General features: G+C 32.7%; 1 protein-coding gene across 1 annotated transcript; it reads left to right on the top strand.

Annotated features, from left to right (window-relative positions):
• The first annotated feature begins 284 nt into the window (after positions 1-284).
• Positions 285-3,512, top strand: LOC121125248 (uncharacterized). The gene is made up of 2 exons (XM_071891482.1): positions 285-496; positions 567-3,512. The coding sequence occupies exons 1-2, from the start codon at positions 485-487 to the stop codon at positions 3,138-3,140; spliced, it is 2,586 nt and encodes an 861-aa protein (XP_071747583.1). The 5' UTR covers positions 285-484; the 3' UTR covers positions 3,141-3,512.
• The last annotated feature ends 10,808 nt before the right edge of the window (positions 3,513-14,320 follow it).

The following is a 14,320-nucleotide window of genomic DNA, read 5'->3' as shown; positions in this document are numbered from 1 at the left end:
CACAGAGTAGAAAACAAAAATAAAAAGAACTGACTCGGATTTAAAGCTTGTTGGATTAGTGAGAAGCGCAATGTTTACTGACGCATTTTCAAGTTCTTGTCTTATCCATACAACATATTATGTACATAACACATACTACTCAAGCACAGAAATTACATTACAAGTTTGTATTATATATGTACATACAAAAGTGTGTAATGATGGTCGATGCGCTCCTCCGGGTTCTTCTTCTTCCTCATGAAGAAGAAAAGGAGGGGTGGATGTTGTAGTAGTTGTTTTTTGTTGTCGGAGTTATTTTTGTTGCTTCTTCTAATATGGCCTGTGCAGGGTCGGTCGGTCTATAATTCCAAGCACAATCTGTGGATATATAATCTCCATAGTAGAGGGATCCAAGCATCATTCCACAATTAAATCCCTCGTTGGAAACACAACCATAGGTTCTATTGCACTCACAACGATATACATTTGAGACATTGAATCCAGCATGAGAGTCTTGGTAAGTTAGTTAGTTTAGTAGTTATCTTTTTTCATATCATTCATAATCCTACAACATAAATTGTTAATAGGCTTTGATATTCTTGGCAACCCTTGTCACCTCATCCACTGCTCGACGTCTGGTTGAGAGAGACCTTGCCTCTTACGGTAACCGTGGAAACGGAGGTGGTCTTGGAAATGGAGGCGGTCGTGGAAACGGAGGTGGTCTTGGAAATGGAGGCGGTCGTGGAAATGGAGGCGGTCGTGGAAATGGAGGTGGCTTTGGAGGTGGCAGCGGAGGCGGCGGTGGAGGCGGCGGTGGCTGCAGAACTGTCAATGAACAGCAATGCTCCACTGTAAACGAACAGCAATGCCAAACCGTGAATGAGCAACAATGTAACACTGTAAACGAACAACAATGCTCGACAGTCAATGAACAGAAATGCTCCACAGTCAATGAAGAGCAATGTCGTACAGTCAGCGAACAGAAATGCAGTACTACGACGGAGCAAGAATGTAACACTGTCACAGACACTGTCAATGAAGAACAGTGTAATACAGTCAATGAACAGCAATGTCAAACTGTGAATGAACAAAAATGTAATACTGTTAACGAACAAAAGTGTAACACTGTTACTGATACTGTCAACGAGCAAAAATGTAATACTGTTAATGAACAAAAGTGTGAGACTGTCACGGATACTGTCAATGAACAGAAATGTAGCAATGTCAATGAGCAAAAATGTGAAACTGTCACTGACACTGTCAACGAACAAAAATGTAACACTGTCAATGAACAACAATGCCAGACCGTTACTGATACAGTCAACGAACAGAAATGTAACACTGTCAATGAACAGAAATGCGAAACTGTGACTGATACTGTCAATGAAGAAAAATGCTCCACAGTCAACGAACAGCAATGTTCTACCGTCAATGAGCAACAATGCTCCACAGTCAATGAACAACAATGCAGCACAGTCAACGAACAAGTGTGCAATACTGTCACTGACACAGTTAATGAGGAGAAATGCAGCACCGTTAATGAACAGCAATGCAACACTGTCAATGAGCAACAATGTAATACTGTCAATGAACAAAAATGCCAGACCGTCACGGATACAGTCAATGAGCAACAATGTAACACCGTCAACGAACAAAAATGTGAGACAATCACCGAAACTGTCAATGAACAACAATGTAACACTGTTAATGAACAAAAGTGTGAGACTCAATACATGGTCAAGTATGAAGAGCAATGCTCAACTGTCAATGAACAACAATGTTCTACCGTCAATGAGCAACAATGTACCACAGTCAATGAACAACAATGCACCACAGTCAATGAACAACAATGCTCCACAGTCAACGAGCAACAATGTACCACAGTCAACGAACAAAAATGTAACACAGTCAATGAACAAGTATGTGAAGAGGTTTGTGATAACCAAGCTGGATATGGGGCTCCTCAAGCTGGATATGGAGGTCCTCTTTCTAGCTATGGCGCTGGAGGCGGATGTCGCCAGGAGTGTAAGAATGTTCCAAGACAACAATGTTCCAATGTCCCACGTCAACAGTGCTCCAACGTTCCTCGTCAACAATGCTCCAATGTCCCAAGACAACAATGTAATAATGTTCCTCGTCAACAATGTTCCAATGTCCCCAAACAAGAATGCAAAAACGTTCCACGTCAATCTTGCAATACTGTACCTCGTCGTGTTGAAGAACAAGTTTGCAACAACATTCCTCGTCAAGTATGCAACAATGTTCCCAGACAAGTTCAACGTCAAGAATGTAAGAACGTTCCTCGTCAACAATGCCAAAATGTTCCAAGACAAGTTCAAAGAGAAGAATGTAAGAATGTTCCCCGTCAACAATGTCAAAATGTTCCCCGTCAACAATGTCAAAACGTTCCCCGCCAACAATGCCAAAACGTACCCCGTCAAGTCTCTAGACAAGAATGTAAATCTGTTCCCCGCCAACAATGCCAAAATGTTCCAAGACAAAAATGTGAAACTGTTCCCCGCCAACAATGCCAAAACGTCCCAAGACAAAAATGTCAAAATGTCCCACGTCAAGTCCAAAGACAAGAATGTAAGAACGTTCCTCGCCAACAATGCCAGAACGTTCCACGTCAAGTCCAAAGACAAGAATGCAAGAATGTCCCTAGACAACAATGTCAAAATGTACCCCGTCAAGTCCAAAGACAAGAATGTAAGAACGTTCCTCGCCAACAATGCCAGAACGTTCCACGTCAAGTCCAAAGACAAGAATGCCGTAATGTCCCAAGACAACAATGCCAGAACGTTCCCCGTCAAGTCCAAAGACAAGAGTGCAAGAATGTCCCAAGACAACAATGCCAAAACGTTCCTCGTCAGCAATGCTCAAATGTACCCAGACAACAATGCCAGAACGTTCCAAGACAGGTTCAACGTCAAGAATGCAGAAATGTACCTAGACAACAGTGTCAAAACGTCCCCAGGCAAGAGTGTTCTAATGTACCCCGTCAACAGTGTTCCAACGTTCCTCGTCAAGAATGTAGAAACGTTCCAAGCCAACAATGTAGCAATGTTCCTCGTCAACAATGCTCCAACGTCCCAAGACAACAATGTAGAAACGTTCCCAGACAGGTCTGTGATCAACAGCCTACCTATGGTGGAAAATAAGTCAGATTTTGATGAAGATAATATCTCAGCAATACATCTACATACTCAATATTATTTACACAGTGAAATTACCAAACATGTATTAATCCCATCATTATTTCTCATGATCAAATCCTTTTTATAACTAAGGTCTATGACAATTAAAAAGGATTTTCTTCATGATAATGATGCCTTTGAAAGAAATCCTTCCTGCTCAATTCAAGACAATTGAAGACAAGAAAAATAATTTCATTTATTTATTTATTAATTTCCTTTAATCATTCATTATTTTGCTCTCAAAAAATATATTTTGTCTATGACTACCTAATTTATGACTTCACTGAATTGTAAAAATTTAAGTCAATAAATTAAATATCTATACGTCAAAACTTATTCAACTGTTTTTACTAATGGGAGAAATAAGGATCTCTTAAATAGGAATCCAATATTCCATTTCCTTACACAATAGAATTACTTTATATATTTCTTTACAATAGTCTAAACATCCCAAATCCACAGCTATTCATAACAATAATTTGAAAACTTCAAAAATCCACTGATGTTCACACAAAATTAAATATTTTTCCAAAAAATTTAAAAAATCTATAGTTATTAGCAAACATTAATTTTTTTGAAAAAATATTAAAATATTAAATTTTCCACTAAAAAGCAAAAATTCCCTAATTTCATTAAACAAATATAACAAACAACCCCTGCAGACTCCCCTGAATATATAAGGTTATTAAAATAATCTGGGAAGTAGTTGTAACTACAAATAATGAACTGCTTTGAGTATTTGGAACTTTAAACCGCGCAAAGGAGCAATAGTAAACATTGGACCATATAACAGATGTAGTCAGTTCGTGAACTACAGCCATTGGCATATGTTTATTTAAAGTCTATGAGAGCTTTAAATAATATACTATGATTAGGAAAACTATTAATACATAATATTAGGTTTATCAAATATAAAAGAATAATAGGGGAGTCTGGGGGCCTAAAGAGAGGACAGTTCCACAATTTCAGGGATCTGGGTCGGTTCGGATCTTTAAACCTACAAACTGGGGCAAATTTTAGATACTTGTATTTTCAGGTTGTTTAGAATTATCCGAAGTTCAAACCTAAATAAAATAGATTCAGGATTAAGGTTATTTTTTTACTGATTACTCATGCCGAAACAATACTATTAAAACTTAACTGTTAGTTATTATTAGTTCAGAAAAGAAAGAGAAAAAGGCCCAAATCAGTTGGTAGTTGGCCAATTCTTCCAACTATGGAATTATTAATGAATAATAGTTGATAACTGATCATAGCGTAATAAAACTAATTATTAACCAATCTATCAATGTTAAGAATACTGCTTAGAAGAATAATCTTCGACGGCAGAGAACAAATACAGTGCTTGTGAGCACAACATTACCTCCATAGCACAAAAATATAGTTTGTATTTTTTTATCAACTGTCGATTTTTTGTTTCTTTTCTCCTAATTAGTGTTCGGAACGTTGATTGGCGGAATTATAATGAGCTCATTTTTATCTGTGTTCAGTTCTTAACGGTTATTGAACAATAATTCTATGTTGGAAAGAATTGGGGAATTATCAACGGCTTTTTAACACTATTTTCTGTTTCTTTATTTGGCGGAAAAGTGCCATGATACAATAAAGGTGACAACGTGGGAGATAACCCACCAAATAAAGGATTTTTTGCTTTTTACTATAATTTTTTTTCGGTCACTAAGTCAAAATTAAATATTTGAATTTTTTAACCAAAAAAATTAATTCTCTGTGAAATACTATGAATTTTTAAAAACTTTTTTCAGAAAGTCAATTTTTTATAAGCAACTGTATATTTTAGTATTTTTTTTCCCATAAAATTAAATATTTGAAATTTTTTTCCGTAAAATTTAATTTTTAGTGAACAACTGTGGATTTTTGAAATTTTTTAGAAGAAATAAAGTATTTGAAATTTTGTATCATAAAATTTTTGAACTTTTTTTTTCAAAGTTGTTAATATAAATTAAATTTTTTGTGAATGGTTATAGATTTTAGAAATTTTTTTCTCAAAAAAAATAATTCCAAAATCAAGCATCAAGCCCTCTTCCCCTTCCCCCCCAAAAAAAAAAAAAATATATAAATATACAATCCTGCAGATGCCCCTGGTTGCGGGGGGGGGGGGCAATTTAATGTTTTTTTATTTATAAATACCAAATTTTTTTTTACACGAAAACTTAAAAAATAAAGGAAATTGATTTTTTTGCTCTAAAATTATGACTAAACTTAGGATTTGTGAGAGATTGAGTTCACTTTGCCATTTTAGTGTGAAATTACTTAATTTTATCCTGTTTTGTGTGAAGATTACTTATTTTATCCTGTTTTGTGTGAAAATTGCTCCTTTTTTTAAACTGGTCTGAAATCAATTGAGAAATTTATAGTTGGATTACATAGCAGCTTTTGTCGATATTTTTCGAGGGAAAATCTACCTTCAAAAACTCGTCTTTATTATGGTCTCTTTTCGGTGGTAAACCTATGTATATGATGCAATCAGGGTTATGATTTCATGATCGGATATGTGAAGGAGCCAATTAGAGGAAGGATACATTTGACCCAAACTAACTGCGGATTTACCCCCCTTGAATCTTGCAACAAAGGAGAAACAATTTTGTGCCAAATCGCAAAATCATGGTTTTCATTTATGCAACAGGTTGGACGGTTAATCATTAATGGTGATGATGAGAAGCCACCTTCTAATAAAACTCCTGAAGATTTCGCCAACCTCATTTATACTTCAACATTTTTTTACTATCTTTAAAATGATCAATACTGATTGAAGGCAAAAATTAACCGAAGAAAATCTTTCCAAAATATTGATTTGTCAGTATAATATACAAAAATTTATTGATAAGTTATGATATATATAAAACAACACAAATATCTTCAATATTTAAAAAAAATCGACAACATCTTTTGATATATTCCTAACTTTTAAATATTTTTCGACCGTTAAAAAGTGTTAAAGATATAGTAGGTAGGTAGAAACCTACAAGGTCATATAAACTGTAAGATACTTTTATGCAATATATTTATACGTCGTGTGAATTGACGAAAGACTTCAGGCAACTTGCATCTAAGATCCTTGTGAAGTTAAAATGGAAAGGACTTTCCTTTTCAGACCTATGGAAGGAGGCAGTGAGGTGTCTATAGCAGGAAATTTATTAGTTTTAATTAAAAAATCAGTAATGATTAATAAAATGGATGGGTGAACGAGGCCTTTGGAACCGCTGAAATGTCACCTGGCTTTTTTACTCATATCAGTTGGATATTTTAATGAAAGGATATGGTTCCTACTTGACAACCCAATTTTACAAAACTTCTTAAAAAACTAATTTGGTTCAAAGAATTCCAGAAGAATGCCAGAATCATCCCAACGAGGAAGTGTGAACGCCTCTTTTATTGTTTAAAGCTATCTAATGTCCTATTAATCATTAATCTTTTTTTTTTCTTTTGTTATATTTAAATATTTTTTATAAAATGACTGAAACGATGGGATGAATTAAAAAAAAAACGAAAAAAAAACCTTTAAATGATTATAAAACTGTCTTTTTCTTTAAATACAAATTGTTCAATTTGTGTATTTTGAGTGCTCTTTTTTCAAAATTTTAGCACTCTTTTTTTAATCATTTTGGTCAATAAAATTGCTCAAAAATCGTGTGACATTTTAGTTTTTATACATGTGGATTTTTTTAATTTTGAAAACTATAAATGTTTTCCTTGGACCCTATGGTTCCACTGCCACTGGTTGCTAACCGTGAGATTTCTCATCCGTCTATTTCCTCTCCCTATTTTTAAACATAATATACTTTTGCAAGATATTTTTATTAGCTATCTGGCGGCAATTGTCCTTAATTTTCGAACCATCAGCACTAGAACCTTCTATACTTTATACCACAGAGTTAATACTTTAATGCCTGATTATGAACATATCAATTTCAATAAGACGTGGAGAGTGAAGAAAAAGAACAAATGCATCCACAGAATCATATATATATATATACATTGGGAGTGGGGGCTTGGTTTTTCGAATTTTTTTGAAAAAAAAATTTCTGGAATTATATTATTTCAAATATTAAATTTTTTGGAATTTTTTTTCCAAAAAATTCATAGCTATTCATAGAAAAGTAGTTTTTTTTCGATTTTTAATAAAAAAATACATAATTATTTACTTAAAATTATTTTTTTGGAAATTAAATTAACAACTCCATTGCTATTCACAGAAAATTATATATTTGGAAAATTTTTAACATTTTAAGCTATTCACAAAAATAAAATTTTTAGAAAAAAATTTCAAATATTATGTATATTTTTCGGAAAATAATAATTATAATCTCAGATATATCTGAAACCTGTCTACCCAGATAAAAACTGAGATTAGTTTTGGATTCTGCGCTTATAGATAAATTCGATTATTGTCTTCAATTCATTTAAAAAAATTCCATCCCTAATTTTTCTCCTATGTAAGTTATGATGAATATAAAACAACACTATTTGCTTTAAATTATAAACTATAATTCTCTTAAATACAAATTGCTCAATTTGTATATTTTAGGTGGTCATTTTTCAAAATTTTAGCCCTATACTTTAATATATGAGGATTAATAAATCAAGTTGAATAATATCTGGAGAGTGCAGATGAGGGGAGAAGCTAGAAATATCTTTTAATTCAAAGCTGAAGTAGTTTTTTAACTTGGATATATGTATAGATAAGACGCTTATCAAGTTAGCATCAGACAAACTGTATCCATCCATACATACATACAAAAGTCTTACCTACCTTGTTGTCAATCGTTAGAAGGTCGATAATTGTTACGTGTGCGTTCGTTTTTATTATTCAGATTTCTTCACTTGATCATAAATGTATATGCCGCGTACTGGACAAATATCAAAGTATATACTAGGAAGAATATTAATGAAAATAGAGCAGAAAAAAGACAACAAGTGGATTAACTTCAAAGTCCGCGTTTAGAAATTTTGATATTGTAAAGACCCTTAATATCTACACAACCACCGTGTGGAGGGTCAGGGTTAAGGTTAACGATGGTGAAGACATCAGTGATCATCATAGAAGCATTTTTTTTTTTTTTTTTTGAAAATTCCGAAGTTGTCTATGACGGACATGGCAAAGAAGTGGTCGGTGAGCTGTTCCACGGTGCCCAACACCATAAAAAAAAGCTGTTGGCTAGTATCTCCGACATATTGAACGACCCTTGCAAAAAGCTTTACAATGACCTGAGATATCAGAGAAACCGAATTTTGTTCTTCTCGTACGAGAAGACATTTACAGTGGATCCCGTATACAATAGACAACATGATTGGGCCGTATGTTTTGGAGAAGTCAATCGCAACCTCTGTGAAGTGTCCACCACCAAACATCCGGCCTCAGTAATTATACTCGGCATTGTTTTATCTGAAGTTCACAAAATGAAGGCAATTTGGTTCCCTATGGGATACAGATTGACTAGCAAATATTACTTGATGATTTTGCAAATAAAAATGTTTTCCTAGGTTCGCAAGATCACAAAGCAATCAAAGAAAGCGATTATTGGTGTTAGTAGGGCGGGGCTCCTGCACATACGGCAAAAATCGTGTAAGATTGGATGACCAAAAAAAATGAAGTTCTGGCTGAATAACTTATGGCCACCGCAGAGATCCCATCTGAATCCCCTTGATTACAGCATCTGGTGGCTAATTGAAAGCAAGGCGCATAGGTAACGTCACAGCAGTATTTAGTGCCTGAATCAGTCAGTTGAGAAAGATTGGCGATCAATGTCGAAGCACTACCTTGTCAACGTGTGCAAAACGTTCTGGGTCGGGTGGAGCGTGTGATTGAAGGCGAAGGTGCTCAAATTCATAAATAATGTTTTCTAATGACTAATAAACAAGTGCCAATTAAAAAAAATTCTCTTGAAAAGGCCCGGTAGACGTTGTAACTGGTATAAGCAGATTGTGTAACGTGGAATTTGTACATCTCGTAACACTTTATATAATAACATTATTCATCAATTTAATTAGCAATCTATTAAATTTATGCATTTATTATCTACGGCATGGCCAGGAGTTATTAGGTGTCGATTAAATTTGCTAAAATATAATTTTTTTTTCTTTTTTCGTCGGGTTTGAATATAATGTCAAGTAACCTAATATTGGAAAACTCAAAAATGAAATTTTAGATCTGTAATCAATCCAACTCTGAGTTCTGAGCTCTTTTCCTTATTAATTAGATTAAAAATTGTCTTGTAAATCACTCATTTGATGGACTAAACCAATTTATGCAGAATAATTTGAAGGTGCTTTATAACCAATATGAAAGGTTTAATTGATTCACATAATTTCCTTCCTCACATTTTATGGTTTTTGGAGGTGTAATGCTAATAAATCATAGTCAATCTTTGAACAGTACTACTTGAATTGTTTCAGTCGTAGTAGCTTAGTTTCATTATTTATGATTTTCAAGATATTAGTACAACCAATGGTTTAAATAAGCTGTTGGTTTGGGTGATACATAAATTCGAATAATTACCATTTATGAAAATGAATATTACACGTGAATTGTTTTTAAATAACAAGATTTACTTTAAATTTATAAGCATGACACCTCTAAAAACCATTAAATGTGAAATTTTAATATACATATATTTATTAATATGAACTTATTAAACTTCTCATAGCTTCCAAGCCTAAAAATCAACCACTTTAATTGTTTTTTTTTAAGGTAAGATATAAATTGAACCTTGTTTTGATAAGTTTTTTTTAAATCAAAATCAGAGGATATAAAATTTGGGCTATTTAAGGTAAAACGTTTAGTCAAGGTCAAACATATGGCTATCAAATGGTGTAATTTATGTATCTATCAGATGAGTGCTTTACAACGTACAAAAAAAAAGTGCGTGGGTTTTCAGTACAATTTTTGCACAAATTCATCATGAGAAAGAGCTCAGAGATGCATTGTGTTTCATTTTTCCATAGAATTAACTTTCTTAACATGACACGCTTTGAGTTACTACGCGGCTATTTTAAATTTTTTGGGAATCCATATATTTTTTTTGGGTTATTGTTAGTATTTAAAAAAAAACAACATATTTTTCTTTAATAATGACACATTAAACTTTAGTTAAACACATTCTTTGGTGCATTGTTATTTATTTAAAAAAAAATAACTTCATCCATTCATCTAGAAACTTGCTTTATTTATATAATTTTACAAGTACTATAACTATGGACATTTTTTAGATAGAATGTTTCAGAGAATACTTATTAGCTATTGATTTGAAAAAAACCAAAAAAAACTCCATTAATATATAAACCATATAATGAGTATTTAATTATTGCATTTACTCATCATAAGTCAGACACTAAACCAAGTCACACGTAAGTCTCGAGTCATAAACTTCAAGTCATTTTGATACAAATAGATCAAACAAATACACAAATAACATCGGAAACATGTTATATTATTTATTAGGTAAAGGAATTGGATCATCGTTACATACAATTTCAAAGGTCCTTGATGGTGATGTCCTATAGAGTTGAAACAATCATGAAACTACAACTTTTATTTGATACTGTCTGTCTCTTTGACATTGTAAATTGAATATAAATCAACTGGGGCCGATAAATCATTCAGAATCATGACCAAGTTTTTTTATATTGTACGAAATTTTTAATATGGAGCAATTTCCTTCCAATGGTAAATACTGCTTCTTTTAGAAGAAAAATATAGGGTATATAAGTTGAAATTCCTTGTTGTATACTATGGAAGATAATTTCTGACCACTTATCTATACAAATTGTATAGCACATTTTCACTTATAAAACTAAATGCAATCTGGGAAATGAATTTATACATAGATTCATCAATCCGAAAATGTCTAAAATATTCATAATGAATATTAAAAATACTCGTTATTGTATTTGTGTGGAAGTTAGATACACTTAAGCAATATTGAATCATTGTTCTACAGAATTTATTTTTGATTTCTTCTATTATTTCATAAATAGTTTCTCTTATGATTGGTTGTCCAATTATGTGTTCATTTGATTTTGACACTCCACAAAACAGTAATATCTATTACTTCAGTCACTTATAATTAAATTTTGAATTGTAATTTAAGTTTATTTTATTCTATTTCAAGTTCAGTATAGTACTTTTCACCGTTTGAGTATCCGAAGTACTTCGTTGGACCACAATTTGTTTTTGTTCAAAAGGAAAAATTAAGATTACAGTCTTCTGTATCACTCGAGGAAAGACACTTTAATTAAACTTTTGAAATTAACCATCATAACTTTAAAATTGAAACCTCTGAATCCCTTCATAACTAGAGAACTTAGTATCAAAAGTGTCATTTTCAAATAGCTACAGAGGTCACAAAAATGGTCCTTGAAGACATCTCTTGCATAGCCCCTCATGGAATTGATGGGATTGGTCTGGGCCGTTTTCTTAAAATCCTCCAGGTCCAGCTGGGTCTTTTTGACAGATCCCTTTTTCCTCTCCACGTTTCAGACTTGCTGACTATTTAGAAGGTGGTCTTAGAGACGCCCAACTGCTTAGAGTGCGTTAATGAAAATTCGTACATCACGTTCAAGTGTCATTTTCTCAACTTGTACGTACGCTAGAGGGACCACCTAGTATATAATTGTACACTTATGAAAGATAAGTCTAATACTAAATCGTTTCAATTAATGTTGTTCCCTGGTTTTATTTCAAGTAATTAAAATTTTTATCAAAGCATTAAAGACCTTATAAATGATTTTAATATTATTAATGATGTGTTTACCTGATACCTATGTTTAAAATTACGACTAATGTATTTGTTTATTTTGGCTGTTATTTCCTTGTTAGCGTATCCCATGGATTTCATATACTCATATTCTGATTTACTAAATCTATGTTTTGGTAATATTCATTTATTATATTTGTTTATTTAATTTTTTATTAATAGTTTTTTAATTAGGCAACATGTTAATACTAGGTATAGTAAAAAGAAATCCATTACTTTCCAGTAGATGTCTTTAGTAATATTTAACTTGCATTGTGTAAATGCGATCGGTTTACGTTAGATGGCGCTTGATAATTTTATGATTGTTTGACTGTCTATTGTTTGAGCGTGCGTCAACAATGGGGAAGAAAAAATAAACGATATTTGACTCTTTTTTTTCGAACGGTGTAAAAACGCAAGTCAGGTTGCTAAAAATGTGAATATTGACTACTTTATTATTTACTCAATTTGTACAATTACGCACAATTTTGGTTACGTCTTTTCCGTTCTGATAATCTTGATTGCCAAGGAGAAAAAAATCTATTAAAATAATGGTTACCACACCTATTATATTATATGACTTTAATCGGTCTAAAAAAATGTATATTTAATTGAAGGACGTGTTTTATGGATGTCATTTTTTTTATGTATCGATTGTCGCAGAACAATAGTTATTTGAAATCAATGAGTAATGACTTTAATTTGAGGACTATAAAGGGTTATTCATCGCTTGACCTTCACTTTGTCAAACTTTAATTTCTTCCTTAAATGCCAAGTCATACTCTACGCTCTTTTATTTTCCTTTTCAACAAGTCCATTATGTATAAATATGTATAATATATTACCTATTGCCAATTAAATTACTTTTCTTTCATCCAGATTTTATAGTTTGCTCCAGGGTAGTCCACAAAAAAAAAATGAAAAAAAATAAAAATAAATCACCAAGATATCAAAGCATTGCCTTGACTTTGACAAGAAAAGGAAATTAAATTCATGAAGGGGGATACAATTGAACAGAAATCCATCGTTTTTCCCTGCATTATGTACATTCAGGGCGGGGATTGTAAATGTATAACAAGTTTAGACCTCAATACCCTGGCAACCCTGAGATCAACGTATATAAAAGTGTGCTAATAAGATTTAGCTGACAAAATACTAAGTACTTGAGATATCCACTGGATGAAAACGCTACACGGCCGTTATTGTGTGCCTCCGTACCGGCGACGTTCAAGAAGATTATCGAGTTAACAATGCTGCCAAAATCAACTATTTAGGATGTTGCCAAGGCTTTCAAGGAAACTGATGGGTCGGAAACGCCTGCAAAGAAGACTCATTATCGTTCCAAGAGTAAAAACTGAACTCCAGACTTCCAGAAGACAAAGGAAATGTTGCATTATAGCTCGACGGATCTTAGCCCCATGGACCACACTATATGGGGTGTCTTGGAGAGAGAGCCTCATAAACGTGCACATAATATCATTGGCTCCTTGCAGACTTCCATTCTCGAAACATTGGCCAACATGGACAAGGAGTTCTTAATCATGGCCTGGCTGAAGGCGAGGTTGAAGGTTGTGGCCCAAGCTGGAGGTTTGAGTGATTAACTTTTGTAAGAGCAAAATATTTGTGAATTGCTGAATTAATTTTGGGAATAAAATTGTGGTATACATTATCCTTAGATTTTCAGGATTTAAAAGGTTAATATTAGGGATGTACCTATACCAAATTTTAAGCTGATGCCGATTATATTAAAAGATAAAACAATGATTGACTGTTTTTAATGTTTAACTTTCCACTGATTATGGCTAGGCAAAAAAATACATAACTGTATCAATCATAATTATGAGAATAGTTATTTGTAAATAGTTTTAAATTGACATTTAAAAAAAGTTATTTCCTCTCTCTGCCCAGGAGTCAATTTATTCATGGATGGTCAAAATACATTAATGGTATTATTGAAAAGAAATGTTGTCTTGTTATTGATTAATCGTTGTTAACTTTGATTTATATCTATAGAGTTCTTTCATGGACAAATATGGATTGAATCGTAAAAATATCCTAAATACGTGAACTGTTTTAAAATCTCTTCAGGCCAAACTTGGTTCTATTTTAGGTTTTAAAGGTCATCTTTATATTTTAAGAGTTGCAATAACAATAATAAACATGATTTTAGACATAGAAGATGTCATGATCTGAATGTTCTTATTGCACTTTTTATATGTTAAAATAAAATTTGAAGAAAAATTATTTTATTTACAATCCTGTAGAATTACACCTCAGTTATTCCATACTTTTATTGGTAGACCATTTGAAATAATATAATTTATAAAACTTGAAAACCATTTTTTTTTTTTTGCATAATACCATAAATAAATATGTATGAAAAGTGTCTGT

This window comes from Lepeophtheirus salmonis, chromosome 1 (genome assembly GCF_016086655.4).
Source record: "Lepeophtheirus salmonis chromosome 1, UVic_Lsal_1.4, whole genome shotgun sequence".
Lineage (NCBI taxonomy): Eukaryota > Metazoa > Arthropoda > Copepoda > Siphonostomatoida > Caligidae > Lepeophtheirus > Lepeophtheirus salmonis.
This window is presented reverse-complemented; position numbering and strand designations above follow the sequence as displayed.